Here is a 22,500-nt window from a genome sequence, read left to right as displayed (position 1 = left end):
CGATCTGAAGATTAAATCCAGCCTTTCACACAGGTGAGGGAAACTTTATTTTTATATGAAATATAAAAGGGCACTTCGGGGTTTCGAATATACTGCAATACAGAAAAGCAACACTGCCAACTAGTGCATAAAATAAACCGATACGTAAACTTCAGGAAAGTCCGATTTCAATAAAACAGCTTTAAGCTTCTTCTGGGACTAACATCTGAAGAACCGGGTCTGATCTCAATCACTTGATCCAGTTTAATTACAGAAGATCAAACTTGACCTGGAGCTTGGATCCTGCTGCTTCACAAACACCGAATAAAATTGAGACACTGATGATAATTCTATAGGGACAGAATAAAATAGCTAAAATAATAAAATATCTATATCTGTTCAGAAATTCTTAGATTTATGAATTAATTTTCTCAAACAGCATTACAAGATTATGCATCAGTGCATTAAAAAAAAAAGTTTACAAAAAATAAAAAAATGAATATTTTTATATAGACACACAAGCTATAAATCACACAGGAGCAGAAATCCTTAAAGTGAAAATTCATATTTTATTGGTTCCATACATTAATTTAATCAAGGGCAGAAATTAAGAAAACAAAGTTATATCAAACAGGGCATCTACAAGGTTAAAGGTGGAAAAGATCACCAGTTTGTTTCAATTACAAGTGCAGACCTTTAATTCGTTCAGATCGATTCAGCTGGTCAGAAAGAGAGAGAACGGAAATAATCTGAGAGTAGAAAACAATCTGAGTTTCAGCAGTTTGGGGTGTGCGGGTGAAAGAAAACAACTAACATGTTAACGAAACATGACTAGCTGATCACAGTTGGTCTCCTTAAACACGTGAAGAACAGAAGATGACGACGAGAACGAACACTGAAGTCTTCTGTGATCAAAATCTGAAACGATCAGGCAACAAACAGACCGTGCCCTTGATTTCACTCCATCAGTCGTATGCAAAGTAAAAAAATAATCAAGAGGGGAAAAGACGAGGTTGGTGTGTTTTCATCTTTCACGTTTTTCTTTTTTTTTCCTTTTTTTTTTTTTTTTTTACACATTAGATCAGAATGGCTTTATGTAACTCTAAGGAGGAATACATCTCAATACAGTTATACAGAACTCTGCTACTACCTTAAATATACAAGCACAAGTACACAGAAATCAATCAAAGCCCACGCTAAACGACTCTCTTTAAAAATAAGACAAACCAATAGAATCTGAGGCTTGAAATCTTTAAGGACCTCCACGGTTCTGTTACTCCTTGGTTTGCAGCTTTCAACGTCAGTAAAAAAAAGAAAAAGAAACCAAAACAACAAAAAAAAAAAAACATTCTAGGGAAATAGAGGCTGGTATAAAACACGGATAAAATTCTCCAAAACGCGTCCGAGTCGAAACGCTCTTCATGTGATATTAAACATCCTCCGGCGATCAGAGGAAGATGTGAGGCTGAAAATTAATCTGCTGTGAGACGTCTTACTCCAAACATAAGAAACGACATTCTGCTGAAAAGAAAATGCCATCCTTTAAAACCAGCGCTCGACATTTCTCAGGAAGTCCTCGTTACTGTGATGCAAGACGGGAACGGTGGGGTTTCGATTGATGCGGATTCACATTTTAAAAAAAAAAACGCTCTCGTTGCAATACAGTAACGAAACTGAGAAGCTCATTCAAAAATTAAAAAGGTAATTGCGACTATTCAGACTGTGTTGCAAACAATGAAGTCCAACGGAGAGGAAAAAGACTGGTTTCTTACTATTTTAGTTTATATATAACCATATTTATATATTTAATTTTTATATCAATTGAGAGAATTGTAAACGAAAAAGTCAGAATTGAGATAAAAATGCAACTACTGCAAAAAAAAGAAATTGAATTAAAAAAAAAAATTGCGTCAGGAAAAAGATCAGAAATGTGATTAATTTGCTGTTGCAAGACGTCAAAACTACATGCAAAAAAAAAAATCAGAATTGTGATAAAAAAAATGCAAGAAAAAAAAAAAAGCAATTCTGAGAGAAAAAGTTGGGAGCTAAAAAGCTGCAATTACCTTTTTTAAATTTTTATTCAGTGGCAGAAACAAGCTTCAATACAAAACAGTATAAATTTTCCTCATGCAAAATGTCATTTCTTGTGAGTGAAACAGGAGCTGGATGTTTCTTGGTCTTGTTGGCGTTTTACGTGGTCAGATCTCTCCGCTTCGTCTTAACTTAAACATATGAACTATCTACAGGCTCCTTGTAAAATCACCAACAAAACCAGGAGTGTGGATAAAAACTGTCCTGTGTGGAGCAAACGGCTTCTGCTGCGGCGCGGCGCTCAGGGTCACTTCCTCCTCCGACAGGAAGACCGGCCGCCGCAGGTAGATGAACGAGTCGGCCGCACCCCTCTCTCCCCTGGCCCCGCCCCCGGCCCCGCCCCTCACTGAGACGCCTGCGAGGTGGGGTTGTCGTTCTTGCCCTCCTGGCTGGACGGAGGCTTGTTGTTCCAGGGGCTGTTGGCTCCGAGCGCGGGCGAGTTGTTAAAGCTGTCCTCGTCGTCGATGCCGTTAGCCGCGTCGAACTGCGTGTTCTCCAGCCGCGTGATCAGACGCTCGTCCTCGTCCCCGAACTCCCCGCCCATCAGCGTGGGCTCGCCCACCACCATCACGTCCTGAACACAACAACACACCATTACAGACACCGAGTCACTGCCTACTATCATTCACATTCATGTAAACGCGCACACGCTGTTTGTTTTGGATGCAATAACAGCACTAATTAAATCTACATGCATACGTAGTTTCTTTTACAGTCACTTCAGTGTGTTTTGACTCTACAGTAAGCTGTGTTTATGCTGTAAGGCGGCGTTACTCACTGGGACCTGACTGGACAGCGGGAAGCTGTTTGCTGGGCTCTTCTTCTTGCTGTTGCTGTTGTTATTGGAGCCTCCGCCGGCGCTCATGGTGCTGCCGCCCGACATCTTGCGCTTCCGCCGCTTGCTCGGTGCCTGTCTGGCCGGTTCAGCTGCAGAGAGACACGTACAGCTCAAACACACTCACCTGACGGTCATGTGTCCTGGACACGTCCGAGGCTGGGAACCCTATGTGTCTGAGATGCCTAATAACGGTTTGAAACAAACACACGAGCGCCTCCTGACCTGGAGGAGCGACCATCCTCTGCCACTTCTGGAACAGACACGTCTTCAGACAGTCTCGGGGACTCAGGCTGTACGTCTTGTGTCTGGACATCAGCTCCTGCATGGGCTCCAGGATCACACACAACTGAGACACACACACACACACACACACACACACACACACACACACACACACACACACACGTTACTAATAGGGCTGTCAAGAGATGCAGTTAATTGCATTCTGTGGCCGTTCGATTCATTCATTTAACCAATGCATTCAAACATGATTCATTCAGATGAAGTAAGTCTTTTACTGGCTCTAACCCTTTGTTTTCTTTGTTTAAAGTTGATTTGGACAAATATATGGAAACTATAAATAACTCTACAAATGTGAAAGCTATGAAAACCATATCCCTGTATTCATCCTTTGTGTCTTACGATTTTTGTTGGCAAATCTGAATGTATATTCTGTTGTTAGTAGTAGTATTATTTTTGTCTTTATGTATAATTGTATCTATGTTATAACGTTTGTACTGTTGTACTGTATGAACGAGTCACTGAATCATTGGTTCACTCGATTTGTTCAAATGACTGATTCGTACACATTCAGAAACAAAGCATGTGACTCTTCATGAAAAATTAATTTAAACAGCTGATTCATTCGGACAAAAAGCAAGAGAATGTTTTTTATGATCGAGTCAGTGAACATTTGTTCAAAACTGGATTCATTCAGTAATGAATCACTGCTGTGTGTTTATCTGTTGAGTTTTAGTTGACTAACTACACTTCATCATGTAGTCCGTCGTCCTGCTTCATGCCCGTTAATAACGTAAGATGATGTACAAACAAGCGTGTTAAAATTAATAATCAATTCTAATGTGTTAGATTGACAGAGGTGGTGCTCGTACTCGGAGGTAGTTGAGGGTGGAGTTCGACAGGCCGCATCTGGTGATGTTTTTGGACAGCTGATCCAACATCTGCGGGTCCTGAGCCTGAGACGGACACAAAAAGCACACCATCATCAGACACCAAACACCAGCAGCAGCAGCAGCGGCACTGAGACGCAGGAAGAGGCACTGACATGCATGGCCAGGATGCTGCGGGGAATCAGCTCTCTGTGCTGCCGGATGCTGAAATGCCACGTCTTTATTCTCATCATGTCATCGAACATGAACTCCAGGTACAGACGGCCCTCCACACACACCTGAGGAGAGAAGAGGAGTTACGCCACAGAAACATCCCGCTGAGCGTCACGTCAAACACACACACACACACACACACACACACACACACACACACACACCTGCGTGAACATGGGTTTGCCGTTCTGTGCGTGACCATCGTACACTGATCACAGTCCAGAGACACAAAGTTGTTGTGGAAGGACTCTTTCGGGTGCTTGAGAATGTAGTAGAGCTCAGTGGCGCCGCCTTCAAACACACTCCTGAAGTAACGAGGGATCAGCGTCCGGCCGATCGCTGCGAGAGGAAATAAGGCATCCGTGAGGACGAGGAACCAACTAGGCGATATTTCACGAGAATCTTCTGTGTCATTTTTCATAATTCCTATAAATGACTACAACCTTACAGCTAGTAATGTCTGACTCAAACAAAGCCACCATTCAAATCAAATTCTGCCTTTGCAACAGATTTCTAGTGAAAATTGATAACACCATCCTACATCATATTTGCTGAATTAAAATACCATACTTGTTTCTTGCCAATTTTAAGGTGTGATTCCAAAAAAAATAGTGTTTTGCTCAATCATGATGCGTTATGCAGCGTTTCTGCGTTCAACAACCGTCTGTACAGTGAAGCGGTCTTACACTGTCCTTATTCAGCAGAAAAGCACCACAAACACATGATTCTGGTCTGAATTTAAGCCAGATCACAACTATCTGTTCAATTATCAGCCAGTTAAAAAAAAAAAAAAACATTCGTAAAGTTTGTGACATTAAAAACAGATTTCCACTAAAACGTCTGACTGCTTTTGCCTTTTTGACAAGTGCATTAAAGCTGACAAAAATAAATACGTTTTTTTTTTTTTTTAACTCAGTGGTATATAATATGTAACATGTACACTGCAAAAAAATTTTTTTTTTTATTACTTCAGTACTAAAATACTTTTATCCTACTTTAATTGTCCTGTGACTTTTAAATCAATTAAACCCTGCACATTGTGGTTATGAGTCGGTAGCACTTGCCATCACCTGATCACCTGACACAGATCCTACATTTCTCTAGATGCATCTACTGAGAATCATTTAACACAAACATCTTTAAACGGCTGATAGGTGACACTCACTGTATCGTTTAGGACCGTCCTCCAGACAAAACGTGATGGTGAGCATAGCGTCATCCTCAAAGAATTCAGTAGTGAAAGCATCCCACCACAGATTATCACACTCCTGAGAGAGAAACGGGAAGAGACGGCTCTAATAGCATTCATGTGCTGGCCTTATAGAGTTTATGTCAGGCATATCAAAAGCGTCTTAAATTATTAAAATGTTTAAAGTGCTGATAGTTAAGACTGAGAAACTATAAATGTAAAGAGAAAAGCAGGAGCTCCGCCTCACCTCTGTCCAGTTCTGAAGCCGCTTATTGAGTTCAAATATCCTGTAGTCTGTCTGATTCCCATAAGGTGTGTGTCTCCTGAGAAATACAGACTGGTTTTAGACTGAGACAAACACTGAGACTTTACAGCTTTTTACAGCTACAGCATCACATTTGGTACTCGAGGTATCTAAATGATCAATCCTGGCTGTTAAAGCAGTTTTGCACACAATCCCCTCCATGTCTTCAGTCATCTTTTTAGCCAGTAAAAGCTCTTTTAGTGTTAATGTACTGACTTCACGAGTCAAATCTGGACTGATTTTATCAAGGTCATATCTCCAGATGAACTCTTATTGGACTGAAGCAGCTCAGCTTTACTTGATTCTCCATCAATCACTTTCTAGAAGAATCTGATCATCAGAATCATTTCAATCTTATCTTATTTTTCAGACCTATTCTAGCAGTCAGCATCAAGCGCCATACCATACCGTACTCCATAAAGAGACCTAGAAGTTTAAGTCCAGATCATTTAAATTCTCAGTTTTCCTTTTTTTTTACTATGTAAAAGAAACACTGAAGCTTTCTTTATGAATACATGAAAAACTCCAATATGCATTGCCGTTTCATCCTTGTTTTGTGTCTCTCATGCAAGTATGTTGTTTCAATTGAAAAATCCTAAATGGTGGTCCAAAAGGATATGTTTACTGTTTGAACCAATCTGGGCATGGGGGTGGGACTAATTTTCAATAATCGTTCCAGTTTAGCTCAATGGATTCTTCGGACAAATCAATGCTGTAAAAATGTGACAATCACGTAAGCTACGTAGCCTCTGAATAACCAAATAAGACAACTGATAAACCACTGCGCTTCAGATAAGATTAGGGGTTCAAAAGCTATTAAACATTTAAGAACAATAGCTAGTTTTAGCCATGGGCGGTTAAGACATTATTGGAAATACAGACCAACAACTAACATTTAGACTTGATGATCAAATATGACACTGATATTATTTTAAACAACGTAAAGATGTGTAAGTGTTTTACCCGATGCCCGGCTCCAGGTATGTGGGGGGATACATGGGCGTCGGGCTGCAGAAACAAGACAAATAACCGTGAAAGATCATGTCAAACCTCATAAAGTTGACACAACATGCTTTATAAACGGCCCTCACGAGGTCATAAACAGACTGTAAAACATCCAGACGCCTGCGGGCAGCATCACAGTCAGGAAGAGAGTCGTTTTCTGCGTTTATCAGCATGCTACAGTAGATACGACACCCACTAGACTTTACTGCCCTGCCACAAGGGAAGCCCCGCCCACTTCCTGGACTCCATCCAGTCCTGGACACTGATTGACAGCTGGCACTTCCTGCTCCCGCTATCTGACAGAAACACCCACTGACTGCTGATGCAGCTGAACGCTCTTCTGTCTTCTCAGGAACATCACGAGTGACTGATTTGAAACGCTCTCCATTAACGGCCACTCCAGCACGTCATCAATTATTCTTTATGGATAGTACTACACAAGTACTAAAATAAGTATCGAACATCCCCATTTTTATCAGCAAAAATATTTCTGAGGGTGCTGTTGACTTGAAATTTCCATCAGATGTCGGTAACAATCACAGTAACCCATACATGAAGAAAACAAAGCAAATAAAAGTTGTGTTTAATAAAGGGGAGCAACGTGGGGAAGTATTGTACACGTGAGGAAAGGGAGCTGCAAAAAGGCACGGAAAGCCAAACCACTAGCAGAAATCTATCAGTATCTGCCCCTCGTTAGTGGAAAGTGATATGAGCTGGTTCAGCCTCAACACCTACAGTACCATGATGAAGAAGGACGGACATTTCAGCAAAACAATGATTCTGACCACTCTGGACTGGCTTCAGAGAAAGAATCTAATCTTCAATCGAGTAGAAAATAAGAACTAAAGATCAGAGCTCATAGAAGAGGCCACAGAACCTTCAAGATCTGAAGGATGGGCCAAATCCATCTGACCAATGCCTGCCACAGGTTTCCCCTACATCTTGAAGCTCTCAAAGGAAGGTAGCAAACACATCCCATTTAATTACCCGTAACTTCTTTGTTTAGTTTCCTTTGTATGTATGGATTGGGTTGTTCCTGACATCTGGTGAACATTTCACGTCAGCGTTTCACGTTTGAGAAAAGTGTTGACGTGTCGAATCCTTTTACCTGCTGTATATCTATCTATAAGTGATTTCTATCATCCCTGGATTCTGAGCAGACACAGGTGACTCACCCCACGTCTCTGTCCAGCATGGTGCCGGGGTGGAAGGGAGGGAAAGCGCTTCCGTTCGGGGGCTCCTTTGGGGAGTACAGCTTGAACGACTTGGAGGAACAGCCTACAGGAAAAGAGACGAACACAACATTCATTAATCAAACATCAGGAAGATTTCAGCACTTCATCACATTCATATCAGCAAACGTCGTTAAGAGTGGGAAATACTACAAACACGCATCCTCAAGTGGTTTAATACTATTATAAACGGTCACAATAACAATAAAATAATTATTTGCTCATGACATATGAAAGCAACGCAATAAAAATACAATATAGATGATTAGCCTAATTTTAGGATTTTAGTTTTGCAAATCACCAAGGCTGCATTTATTTGATCAAAAATATAAAAATTGAGAAATTGTAAACTTCTGCTAAAGTGTAATTTATTTCTGTGATTTTCAGCATCATTACTCCAGTCTTCAGTGTCACATGATCCTTCGGAAATCATAGTAATATACTAATTTATTCATTTCCTTAATTCTTACATATTACTGCAAACCTACAAAAATGCAGCATAAACCTCATCTTAGCACAATTCATCATCTTAGAATGATTTCTGAAGATCACGTGACACTGAAGACTGGAGTAATGATGCTGAAAACACAGCTGTGCTTCACAGAAATAAATTACAGTTGAATATAATATTTATACATAATATACATTTTAATTTGTAATGCGTCTCAATTTCTAAAGTATTTTTTGCCTAAAACAGCCTTGGTGAACAGAAGAGACTTCTTTTAAAATTAATTCTAAACATTTGAGCTGTAGAGTATAGACCATTATAATACAGACCATACAGTGGTACTAAAAGACATAGATGCTGATTCTGAATGGACTTTTGTGAAAGAGCGAATGTGTGTGTGTGTGTGTGTGTGTGTGTGTGTGTGTGTGTGTGTGTGTTGGGGGAAAGCAATACAGTGACTGTCTCACACACACTCAAACAGTAAAGACCCTCCATAAACAGGGCGCAGGGGCGGAGGTCAGCCACACCCCTCACCCTCTCCATCCCGCCAATTAAACACATCTATAACGTGATGCATTCAGCCACAATGAGGTCACGACCCCTGCTGTCGCGGGAACAGCTCCGCCTCATAATGACCGCTCGACGTGTCTTGCAAATAAATCTGAGAGCTGTCAACGTCACGGCTCATCGTAAAATGGAGGGCGATGTGGCACAGCAAGACTCTTTAATTGAATTACACAAACAATACAAGAGCGAAGGTTGTTTGAGGTATGTTTAAGGTATTATATATATATATATATATATATATATATATATATATATATATATATATATATACACACACACACAACATTGGCTATTTCTAGGTGCAAAATCAAACACTAGCACTATTTACCAAGTAGATGCTTTTAAAACAAGGTACTTTGCAAATGACAGACATGTTTGAATCAACCATGAAACATCATGGATATCTGAAACAACATACACTGTACCCACTAAAAACACCAGTGAAGTTCAAAGCGGCAAAAGCATAAAATCTTCCGGTGAACCTGAAGCAGCAATATATGCTCAACGTAAACAAGATGCTCTAGGACATTAACATCTACAATCAGCTCATGCATCTTCACTACAGAAGAGCTGCATCATTCACCTGTCCGTCTTTATTTTCATGAAACAGACACTTCTACAGCAAATCTGACTGGACCTGGAGAAAACCCTACATCTAAACGACCGTGCAAGTGGACTGTTATAGCACTCTTTGGTCAAAGAGAGACAGCGGAGAGATTCAGAGCAAACGCAGGACAGTCCAAAGCTCAATCTGAGAACATCAAAATCTCACGCTCGCACAGGAAGTGTCCCGGCATCAGAGCACATCCTTCATTAAACATTCATAACACAGACTTTGAGCTATGAAATATTCACCAGGGACGACACTGGACACAAGTTAGTCCTGTTCACGGACACAAACCCCTCTTCACAACAGCGCTACGCTTATCAATATTACACAGCACTTCTGATGAAGACTTTCTAAGATCTTGATCACAACCGAAAAAAATGGCAGTATAGTCCCCAAAGCAAATGCCGTTTTAGAAACTCTTCAAATCTTAAAAATAAAAAATTTTAATCCATTTTTCAAATAAACAAATTGCTTGAATAGCTTTGCTCCAAACCACAACTTCAACCGTATCTTCTGATTGCGCTGAAAAAAAAATAAATACAAAAAGTGACGCTCTTCTTTAGTACGTGTGTCTCGTTTATCAATAAACATTTGTAAAGTTTAAAATCAAAACATTACTGGAGAAGTACAATAAGACAAAAAATGCTTTAAGACTTTTTGTAAGACTCCATTTACACTTACATCAACGCATCTAGATTTAAGAATGTCCAGATATTTGCATTTCAGAAGCATTAGATAGTATACATTGCATTTTTTTTGCAGTGCATGTAACATTTAACCCCATGACTTCATCAATTAGACTTTTTAAGGCCCACGAAACACCTTTCCAGAGATCAGCGATACACACATAACATTCGGATTTATATCAGGCTAAAACACCAACCATGACGCAAAGAAGAAAGCACACCGAAAGAAATCAGCCGTTTAGTAAGTAAATAAAACGTGAGCATTAGATCTTAAGAGCGGTCCCATTAAGAGATATCATTCAACGGCTGCTTAATGACTTACTAAATCAAATCAAACTACAAACTCAAACTTCCCGTGGAGTAAATTGCTTTCTTGAAAACATCAGCAGCAGCAGCGCACATTACTTCAGGCTACAGCGTGGCTATAATCGAATTCCCGTCTAAATGTGCCACATGATAAGTTGAGTGCATATAGGACAGCACAGACGTCATTACAGCGCCCAACATACAGATTACATACAGACATGTTGATTTTATGCCTGGTGTAACGGGCTAATGGCCCGTCGCATGTGAAAAGTGGGAAGTGATGATCATCTGATCTGCTAATGACTGTTTTCACCACAGAGACCCTCGAGATGATGCTGATGGCTTCCAGTAAATGGAAATTACTGCGAATTAAGAGCAAAAACACTTTGCGGAGTCAATGCGCGTGCTGACACGGGAATATTTTCTGTTATTATAACAGAAACTAAGAGTCTTAGAGGAGAAAAGCGGGGTTTCCTCTACACAACATGTCAGAAAACAACTGATTATTTATCACAAGGGTTTGTGAAATGCGGCAGTGCTTGTTTTTACGAAAAAATTATACATTTAAGTAGCAGAATTAGAGTTTTAAGCGTTTGCACTTGAGCTGGGAGGGATTGCAATTGTACACACAATGGCTAAAGAGTCAGTTCACTCGAGAAATAAACAGCATAGGATGGTCTTCACGGCAGATTGTGAGTGAAAATCTCTGGTCATGAGACCCGTGAGCTCATATGATCGGATCAGTCAGTGTTTACACTATATTACCTCACACACATTCACGAATACAACGCGTTTGCTGTGAAAGCCCAGTCTGGCGGACTTTAATAACGCCGGACTCTAGTGAAACCCGCTCTATAGGTTTGAATGAGCTTGAGTGTTCGTAAATAAAGACCATTGATGAGGCCCGCGGCTACATGCTAATGCTAACAGCGCAATAAAACACCGACATGGACCGAAGAATAGTTGAAATAAAACCGCAGAACTAAATCCGACGAACCTGTTAAAACAAAAGTCGCCGACGAAACTGGAATAAAGCGCTCGGCTTGACAGAAAAACGACCAAACAGAGCCGTGTAAATAAACCCCCAGCTTTACCTGAAACACTGATGGACAGGAGGACCGAGCGACTCCGCACGGGCTTTATGCGGATCCCGAGACGCGGATGGTCGTTAAAATCGGCGCGAAATCATGGGAAACGGCGGCTATCGGCGCAGGGTTGTCCGGTTTGATTCGCGCGAGGCCTCGAGCTGCAGGTCCCGCGGCGCTCGCGCTCGATGAACCCGCCTCGAGAGTCTTTGTGTTCACGCGCTGAGCGAACAATAGACGCGCACAGGCCTGACTGATGCTCGCGCTCTCTCTCTCTCTCTCTCTCTCTCTCTCTCTCTCTCTCTCTCTCTCTCTCTCTCTCTCTCTCTCTCTCTCTCTCTCTCTCTCTCTCTCTCTCTCTCTCTCTCTCTCACTCGTTCTCTCTCTCTCTCTCTCTCTCTCTCTCTCTCTCTCTCTCTCTCTCTCTCTCTCTCTCTCTCTCTCTCTCTCTCTCTGTCTCTCTCTCTCTCTCTCTCTCTCTCTCTCTCTCTCTCTCTCTCTCTCTCTCTCTCTCTCTCTCTCTCTCTCTCTCTCTCTCTCTGTCTCTCTCTCTCTCTCTCTCTCTCTCTCTCTCTCTCTCTCTCTCTCTCTCTCTCTCTCTCTCTCTCTCTCTCTCTCTCTCTCTCTCTCTCTCTCTCTCTCTCTCTCTCTCTCTCTCTCTCTGTCTCTCTCTCTCTCTCTCTCTCTCTCTCTCTCTCTCTCTCTCTCTCTCTCTCTCTCTCTCTCTCTCTCTCTCTCTCTCTCTCTCTCTCTCTCTCTCTCTCTCTCTCTCTCTCTCTCTCTCTCTCTCTCTCTCTCTCTCTCTCTCTCTCTCTCTCTCTCTCTCTCTCTCTCTCTCTCTCTCTCTCTCTCTCTCTCTCTCTCTCTCTCTCTCTCTCTCTCTCTCTCTGTCTCTCTCTCTCTCTCTCTCTCTCTCTCTCTCTCTCTCTCTCTCTCTCTCTCTCTCTCTCTCTCTCTCTCTCTCTCTCTCTCTCTCTCTGTCTCTCTCTCTCTGTCTCTCTCTCTCTCTCTCTCTCTCTCTCTCTCTCTCTCTCTCTCTCTCTCTCTCTCTCTCTCTCTCTCTCTCTCTCTCTCTCTCTCTCTGTCTCTCTCTGTCTCTTTTTCTCTCTCTTTCTCCTCCTCTGTTCTTTCACCTCATCTACACCTCCTTCAATCTTAGGAGTATCACTTGTTTGCAGTCAGCTCTTTCATATATAATAGTTATATAAAATTGTACATTATATACTACTAGAGTATTTATTATGCCTTGTTTATTATAACGTATGCTTTACACACAGACAGATAGATGGATAGATAGATAGATAGATAGATAGATAGATAGATGCATACATACACACACAATATCAAAGTATTCTGTAGTCTTTAAATGTTTTTTTTTTTTTTTATCGTACATAATTTTTTTCATACATACTATTTTATAGAGAAAAAGAGGAAAAAAATACCATTAAATAAAACAAGATGCTAAATTATGAATAAAATATATGGAATAAATATGACTCAATTTTATAATAATTATAATAACTGAATAACTACATATGAAAAAAGATATGAAAATTATAACATTCAATATTTTGCACCTATTTAAATACTATTTATATATTGACTAATTATGCATACACATAAATAGTATTTAATATGGTGCAAAGTAATGAATGTAAGAGAAAAGATAAAACATCCTATATATATATATATATATATATATATATATACACACACACTCAGAATTTAGCATTAACCATTTAAGTGCCCCTTAAAATAATAAATAATCTTCACAGTATGTTTCTGACTGTTAAGTTATTCAAGTTCTGCGTGTATCCTCAGCTACGACAACAAGTAATCAGCCTTGATAACCTATCTGTGAGATGATATTTAGGAGGAGCTGTTACTGAATGACTCCGCTCATAAAAGCATCCTCCAAACTAGAGTCGAAGCTGCATGTAAACACAATGAAAGTGGATTATTTAGGACCAGGCGGATCGAATGTTTGGGACGGCTTTATGCATTTCGTGCCCCGACTGAATGTAGTCCATTTTATTTGCATGACAAACAGTGAGCCGAAGCGCTGTCTGTCTCAGTGAGATGGATCTGTCTGTCTCGGTCCTCCCCCAGCGCTGTTTGTTTGCTAAGCTAAGCACACTTCACATATCGACCCATAAAGAAATAAATCTTACAAATGCACACATCAACTCTACAGCGCTCTGAACATCGCTTTACGAGCGTTAGTGTTCATTTTTTAAACTCGATCAGCAAGTCACAACATGCAGCATTAATACCAGCAGAACATGCCCTTCTGAGGAGATTAGCATACTCCGAGCTAATCAATGATTCAGTTACACACGCAAACATCTCAATTGCATTAGTCCACTTCATAGTCCGCCGCTCGCCGACTGACAAGCTGCCGATAAATGACAATTACACAGCTGGGAATTTCAAATAATCAATCCAGACTCGGGTCAATGGTGAGCCACTTAACGCAGAGCTGGATAATCAATGAAGATGGCGTTATAGAGCGTCCAGGTTCATATCACGCTGTCAAAACATGCACAGTGCATCTGTACATCATGTTGATGTTGACCGGTTACTGGAGGACACTAACGTACAAATAATACAAATCTTTCTTTATAATGTCTTGATCTTTTTTTTTTTTTTTTTTTTTTTTTTTTACATTTTTGGTATTTTTAATCTATCATTACTTTATTACATTTTTATTTTTTTTTAATAAGTATTTAACTTTTTATTTTTGCTTATTTTATTTGATGCAATTAATCATTGCCCAGCACTAATTATAAATAATAAATAAAAATAAGTTATTTATGTAACTTTTTAATGTTCTTTTTATTAAATATATCAATATATTATTTTAAATTGTTTATATATTATTATTTTCAAATTTAATTAGATTTATTATTTGTATTTTTATTTAATTAAATTAATACATTTATTTTTTTATTTTTATTTCATTTTTATTAACACCTTGTTTTAATACAGTTCTTATTTATTGGTATATTAACATTGTTATATTCTTTTTCTTATCCTTACTAATCTCAAAAGAGACGCACCAAAACACAAAGCAGAAATGCTGTGCATGAATAAATACCAGGCACTTGGGCCAGTAAAAGTCGTGAGGTCATGAAGATTTGTTTGTATGAAGGAAAGTGAGGAAGGTTAATCTCCTGATGGTCAGAACTGGACGCACACTGCGCTGGGATCAGATCTAAACCTGTTTAGACATGCACCGCTGTCCGGTGTTAGCAGACTCTGTTTAACTTTACTAAAGCATGCTGGGAGAAGCACAAAGCAGCTCTGCAACACAATACACTGAGTAAATACGGTTTTAGGGTTCACCGTTTGCTTCTAAAGTCTTTCTCGTTTCAGTTCTGACTCAGTATCAATCAAACCAGTGATGCAGATGTTACTAGAAGAACATTCTTCATAATGTCTTGATAAATGTCTATTTCATTTCATTTGATTGCTTATTATTATTATTATTTGTAATTTTCTTGCATGTATTATTATTCATTCAAATATAAAATAAATGCATACTAATTATTTAAAACATGGTAAGATATTTATTATTAATTAAATATATAAATCATTATTTTTACATTTATTATTTTTATATATATATATATATATATATATATATATATATATATATATATTTTAATAATTATATGAATTACTTAACACCTTACTTCAACACCATTTTACATTCACTATTTTGCACATTTGTCTTGTTTCGTTCACGAGCCTCTGCTAATATCGTAGATGAAGTAGTTGAAAATGAAAGTGATATTTAGTCAATCCCTCCCTAAAATCAGATAAAGAAAGCCCAAAGCAGGGAGTAATCCAGCAGAAAGGCCGTTCTCACCGAGCGTGTGGAGCTGCTCCGTCATGCTGCTGGAGTATCTCTGGAGGCCAGGCTCTGGGCTGGAGGGTGTAGTTAGAGCGATGGGGGAAGGCTGAGGACTATCTACCCCTCTGTGTTCCCCAGTCAACAGGAAGTCAAGAGTATACATCTGTCACGGGCTTGATAAGAGCTGCTAATGCAAAGCCCCCTGAAAACTGACAGACCGCCGTTATAACAGCACAACACCGCATAATAATATTTTGATATGTTTTTTCACACACAATCAAGATTTGTAATTCTGAAAAATGTGAATATAACACTTATATATGAATATATTTATATGTGAATAGATATTATTCCTGTGTTCCTGCGAATGTTTCGTTTATACGAATGTAATATTAATTTTTCAAACCGCAAATTGAGCATAGCGCAAATTATACTTTTATACATCTATCTTGCTTTTAATTATATTTACCGATGCAAAAAAATTTCAACAGATTTTTATAAATTGCATTCAGAAAGTACATTTATTTTGCTCATGTCTGTGATCACTGGGTAAATATTTGTAAAACACAATTAAACGTTTTTTTGTTTTATTATATATTATATAACATTTTATATTATTTTAAATATTTTATATTTTATGTGTGTATAACTTTAAAATCCCTTTAAATTGTGCATCTGAATTTAAATTAAACTGCATTACATTTATTTATTTTTGCAAATATAGCTATAGAGGTATTTATATTTATATCAAATATACACACACACACATATTGCACTTTAGATAGATAGATAGATAGATAGATAGATAGATAGATAGATAGATAGATAGATAGATAGATAGATAGATGCTTCCATAAAAAAGACTTCCAGAAAATAAAAAAATTGCACACAATTTAAAAAAAACTGAATATAGATAAATCCATGTTTTTTTTTAAAATCCTCCTCCATATTTCCAGCTTAAACCCACAGCATATAAATCTGTGTGTTGAAGTTTAAAAATTAAAAAACGCATGGATTTCCCTTGTCCACACCTTATTGATTATTCATTTGCAAATATAGCAACTATTGCACCTATTCCCTTCGAGCAGTGAGGATGTGACCCATAATGCACCTCTGCACACACACTCTGATTCACAGATGTAATGAACAGAAGTGACCCTGGATTCACAGCTCGGGGAGCTAAGCCCCTCCCCCTGCCTCTGACACAAAGAGGGGGCGTGGTTCTGCGATGACTGACAGGTCTCCCACGGGGCCGCTGTATTTCTGTGGCGTTAAGCTGTAAATCAATGCTGCTGTAAAGTGCTGATCACAGCGTTTGGATCAGGACGCGGTGAGCTGGAGGCGCTTTAGACGTCTCCGGAGACACCCTCAGAGATCACAGCAGACACCCTGATCTGTTCAGACGCAGTAAACGAGCCCGAGAAGAGCTGTCAGAGCCAGTCTGCTTTACTGACCGAGAACAACAGACGACGCCTAGCGGTGAGAGAAATACTACAACACCGCCTGCTGCTGCTCAGAGAAGACACACACACACACACACACACACACACACAAACATACTGATAACTGCATGACCTTTTAAGATCTTTATGAACTGAATGCTAAACTAGATTAATTCAAACTGAATAAACGTTACGTTTTGTCCAGCAATGCCAAAATTAAACCGACACCCTTTCTTAAATCAACTCACCGCCTCCTATATAAAATATACTCCCTTTAATATATTCCCTAAATAAAGTGATAAATACATGATAAAAATCACATAATACAATATCAGATAGTTCACTACAAGTGATGACAAAATTCAAAGATGAACGGCTCTTCTGGTCTGTTTTTTTCTAGTGCATTACTTGAACTGAATGATCGAAGCCACGAGTCTGAATCAATGTAAATGACTCACTTAATTGATTCGGTTCATCTGTTCCTCTGCTTTTCACGTCTAATAAAATGTCAACCAGATGGTTTTACTCATAAGTGTCTCTTACGCTAAACTGTTTGATATTAGCTGTAAAAGAGTTCCTCAAGAAAACTACGCTTTGATGAGCCTAATCACGTGACAGCTGACGATGGAGCTGGGATCACACAAGTGTGTGTGTGTGTGTGTGTGTGTGTGTGGGGGCTGATGGGTAACGTCACATCGCTCTGATGCTGCACAGGAAGCCATTTTGTTCCAGATCTGTGGCGTTGTGAAGGAGACAGCAGGTCTGATGAGCAGAAGCAGCCTGACCAATGACAGACGAGAAACACTCAGACACACAGAGACACGACCTCCGCGCTTCCACACACACACACACACACACACACAGCTCCTCCTCCTCTTTGTCTGTCTACCACTTTCGCAGCGCTCTGCTTTAAGTGATTTTGCTCTAATCAAGCAGAGCATGTGACTCCTGCAGACAGAGAGAGGAGGAGAGAGCAGTAACGAGGAGATGTGTGTGTGTGTGTGTGTGTGTGTGTGTGTGAGAGAGAGAGAGAGGCTGCCTTCACACCGCAGGTTCATCTGAACGACAATCACAATTCCATTTCACATTTTCAATTCCAATCCAGGCTACTTTCTTATGTCGAAAAAAAACAGATGCCATTTTTGTGTGATTTGACATTTGTCATAATGTAACATATTGATACCTCATATAATATCACATACTTCATACATACCTCACGTAACGTAATGAAATATGGCACTGTATCACAGTATTGCAGTGTTAATTCTATTATACTATTGCTACTATAGTAATAAATTATTATAGTATTTTTATTAAATTATATTATTATTATAATTTATAGTAATGACGTACTGGTAATTTCTCATTTATAATTTACACGTTATTGTTATAGTATTACACAGAAAGGTGCAGAAATATATTTTTATTATATCTTATTATATTATGTAACACACACACACACACATATATATTTAAATATGTATATTTAAACGCAAGCACATGCATGTATAATTTAAGAAACATTTTATTTTTATAAAATATACAGATATGAATATATAAATGAGTATATAAATACAGAAATGTAAATGTTTTTAAATTATATATTATATGTTTATGTATACATCATTTTAAATTAACTAAATTATTTTATTTGCACAATTTTCCATAATTATATTTTTATAATTATAATCAATATTTTTTCTAAAGTAGCAAATTTAATTAATATTATTTTATTTTATTTTTATTCTTGTCAAGTCATTTTTTTACATTTTATTTTACAAAAATGTGGGATCACTGGATAAAAATACATGAATATGAAATTTTATATCATAGACTTTAAATCTTGCGTTGCTATGAACAACGACAAGAGAGCTCAAATGTTCATGCTAATGATGTTATGACATTGTCTTACTCAAACATCAATGTCTGATATGTTACATCAAAAAAATCAGATTTAAGCAGAAAATCATAAAAGGAGATTATTTCATCTGGTTGCTTAAAATTGGGTATTGAAGTGCAAAATATAACATCAGAAAACACGAGATCAATCACACACAAGGACATCTCTCAGACAGGATGGGCTTTATGCAGCGCTGATGAGGTTTACTCTTCACTAACCCTAATCAAAGTCAAAGCTGCTGGTATCAGAGCCCAGAGCTGGTCCAGTGTTTCTCACGAGACAGAATCTGAGCTCCCACGGACTTACAAAACATAAAGCTAACAGCTCAGGAAGTTACGGAGCCACAAATCAATCCCAATCCTTACACAAATCAATAAATCCATGCGCACGCGGCTCAGCTTTCAGGTTCCAGTTTGACTGACAGACACCGCTCCGTTCACACGCCTGGATCAAGTTAAAGCGTCGCATAGCTTCAGACGAGGACTTTATAAGAGCTTAATGAGTCTCGGCAGAAATGACTCCTGTAACGTGATGCCTTTATTATCATGCGTCCTCAAACAGACGTAGAAGTTCAACGGCGTTCAGTGAGCACTGAAAGTCCTGTGAGAGAGGATCAGACGTAAACACAGGAGACACGAGAGGTCTGGAGGGCCCTTTGGCCCCCGAGAGCCTCCGTCTAAGTCAAACACGTTGTCTGTGTTTGGATCGCTCACATTCCCTGGAAAGATGGAAATGTTTATCTTTCACAAAGAGCGACGGCACACAACACCGGAGAAGCTGAGTCAAGACACACAACAGATCACGTTGACATCAAAATACTGGCCAAAACGCTTCATTTTTAATCGGATTTGAAGCATTTTCAGTTTTTAGTATTAAATGCATTATTTTACATTAAGTAACAGGTTAGCTTGACTATATATATCTTGATGTTATATTGATAAACTATTTTATTTTCTATTAATGTTTCTGGTAGTGAACGCACTAGGTTGTGTTACATATGAAATATATAATAGTTTGATAATATTGTGACATGATCGTGCTGATAAGCTAATAGACAATAACAAACAATAAATACTTCATTTGTAATGAATTTTACAATAACTAGTTTGACAGTTGATTGATGTTATTTGAACGAGCTGATAAACAAGACAACACTGGGTGAAATACTAAATCATTCCACTTTTCATTAGATGCTGTTTTCTATGAATGTTTTTAACATTGTATTACATATAAAATATTATTTGGTCGTTTGACATAATCATGCTGATAAGCTAATGAACAAGCAAATATTGGTCAAATACTTATAATAATAACAACAACAACAGATAAATAGATGCCAACAATTGTTTGTAGCATTAAATGCACACATAGTAAAAAACATAACCTGACTTTATCATGATGATAAACTAATTATAGCATGTCAGTATTGGGTAAAATACTTTTATTTTTTTATTCAATTAAAAATATTGTGACAATATTTTAGATTCATTTTATTTAGTGCTGTCAAATGATTAATCCATTAAATGCATCCAATATAAAAGTTTTTGTTTACATTATGCATGTATGTGTACTGTATATATATATATATATATATATATATATATATATATATATATATATATATATATATAAGTGATAAATATACACATACATTACCTAAACAAAAACTTTTATTTTGGACAGCACGACATATAATTTCTTTAAAATGTAAAATATTGACAAAATGTTTTAAACTTGATCATTTGACAAAACAAATTTTATAAGATTATTTAACGTTTATTGTACTTTGACAATTATCATGTTTATAAACACTGGATAAAATACTGGTTATGAAATGCATTGCATCATATATGATATAATATATAATATTTTGACATGCTGTTAAACTACTGAAAATGCTGAGAAGGTGATTTTCTCTCAATGTCTCTGGTATTAAATGCATCATGCTATCTGAACACTTGTTGATTTATATGACAGACGTGGCTGTACTTTTAAGCGAGAGCGTCTCTATTTAGTATCAAACACACTCACAGATACCTGCTCTCGTCCACTACTAAACTACACACGAATGATGTGCAGGAAAGCCCTCGTCTGAGCTGTAACAGAGCGCGTTTGATGTTGTGTGCGTGTGTGAGCTTGACACGGCAGGGGTCGAGTTTAAAACGCGACGTGACCTTTACCCTCTAATCAAACCTTTGATTTAGCCCTTCGTTTCAGCCCCTGCTCTGCCATTTAACCAAACAAACCTCTCAACTCTGAGATTTAGGCCACGCAACCGAGCTGCCGACGCACCCTGACGGAGAAAACCTCTTAAATGTCAGCAACGCGAACCAGCTGTTTGAGCGAATGAGAAGCAGCGTCTTCAAAAGTCAGACGTCAGAAGACGGGCAGCCATGTTTCCGCTCATCTAACCTGTGCGTGTGTCTCTGCAGAGAGAGCCTGGAGCTTACCGGGACACGCGCAGCCTCCCACGGACATCTTCTCACATGCCCTTCGCCGGAGCGCGGCCGAACGCTGGAACGGAGCCGATCAGATTCTGCTGCTCCGCTGCTGCTGCTGCTGCTGCTGCTGCTCACATGGGCGTCTGTTTTCCACACACACACACACACACACACACACACATGCAGCAGCTCTGAGAGCCAGAGAGGGAGGAGAGAGTGGAAACAGAGGGAGAGAGAGAGAGGGAGAGGGAAAGGTTAAAAAAAGAACAAGCACAAAGGAATGAGAGCAGAGAGAGAGAGAGAACCGGAGCGAGACACTCTCAGTATGTAAGTGTTGTTTGTGGTTTAATCCGCTTCCAGCTCAAAGGCATGGGGATCAGGGTTTACATTACCGTTATCAAGAAGCATCTCATTAATCGTCTCGTTCAGGAGTTTTCCATCTTTTAGATGTCAGAGAGCGCCAAATAAGATCATCGTCGCATGACAGACCCCCATGAGAAAAAGTACAAGGTATGCATATAGTATCTATCATGAACATCCAGTGTACTGTGAAAAATATATTATTACAAAAATTTGACTTTTTAATTGAATTTATATGCATTAGTGTTTTTTTTAAACATTTCAATTATGACTCATTATTTTATTTATTTTTTTATTTCTTAGCATTCTTTAATGCAATCGTCAATGTTTCATTACTTAATTTACCTGTAATTTTCTTTATTTTTTCAAACATTCTAATTACAATTATTTTTTGACATATTTATCACTTCTAAATATTTATGATTGTATTATTATTTACTTTAATAATAATGCTTTAATTTTTTTTATTTCTTATAAAGGTTTATTTAATTATTACATAACTGATTTTAACCATTCCATAATTATCCATACATTCATTTATTAAAACATTTTAATCAAATTTTATTAATAATTTTTGTAATTTCTTTTACAACTTTTTTTTTTTTTTTTTTTTCCCACAGAACCCAAACCCCCCAAATCCTAATTCGTCTGATCTAAATAATGTCCTGGTATGCCAATGAATTAATCTAATGAATCAATCCAAAAACATATGTATATGAGTAAACGAGTGGACAAACTGACTTCAGTTTCAGGTTAAGAGAGATCAGCTCAATTGCAAGCATTTTTAGCTTGCCTTTTTGATAGACACAATCACCGTT

At 38.3% G+C, this 22,500-nt stretch overlaps 1 protein-coding gene across 1 annotated transcript; it reads right to left on the bottom strand.

Moving 5' to 3' along the window:
- Positions 1–528: 528 nt before the first annotated feature.
- Positions 529–15,692, bottom strand: ldb1b (LIM-domain binding 1b). Its single transcript, XM_043251850.1, is given in 12 exon segments — positions 529–2,644; positions 2,849–2,997; positions 3,131–3,254; positions 4,021–4,104; positions 4,194–4,316; positions 4,416–4,442; positions 4,445–4,590; positions 5,417–5,519; positions 5,688–5,763; positions 6,708–6,752; positions 7,925–8,027; positions 15,555–15,692. Coding segments are annotated over 12 exon segments (1,236 nt in total). The 5' UTR covers positions 15,580–15,692; the 3' UTR covers positions 529–2,413.
- Between the last annotated feature and the right edge of the window lie 6,808 nt (positions 15,693–22,500).

Source organism: Puntigrus tetrazona, chromosome 11 (genome assembly GCF_018831695.1).
Source record: "Puntigrus tetrazona isolate hp1 chromosome 11, ASM1883169v1, whole genome shotgun sequence".
Lineage (NCBI taxonomy): Eukaryota > Metazoa > Chordata > Actinopteri > Cypriniformes > Cyprinidae > Puntigrus > Puntigrus tetrazona.
This window is presented reverse-complemented; position numbering and strand designations above follow the sequence as displayed.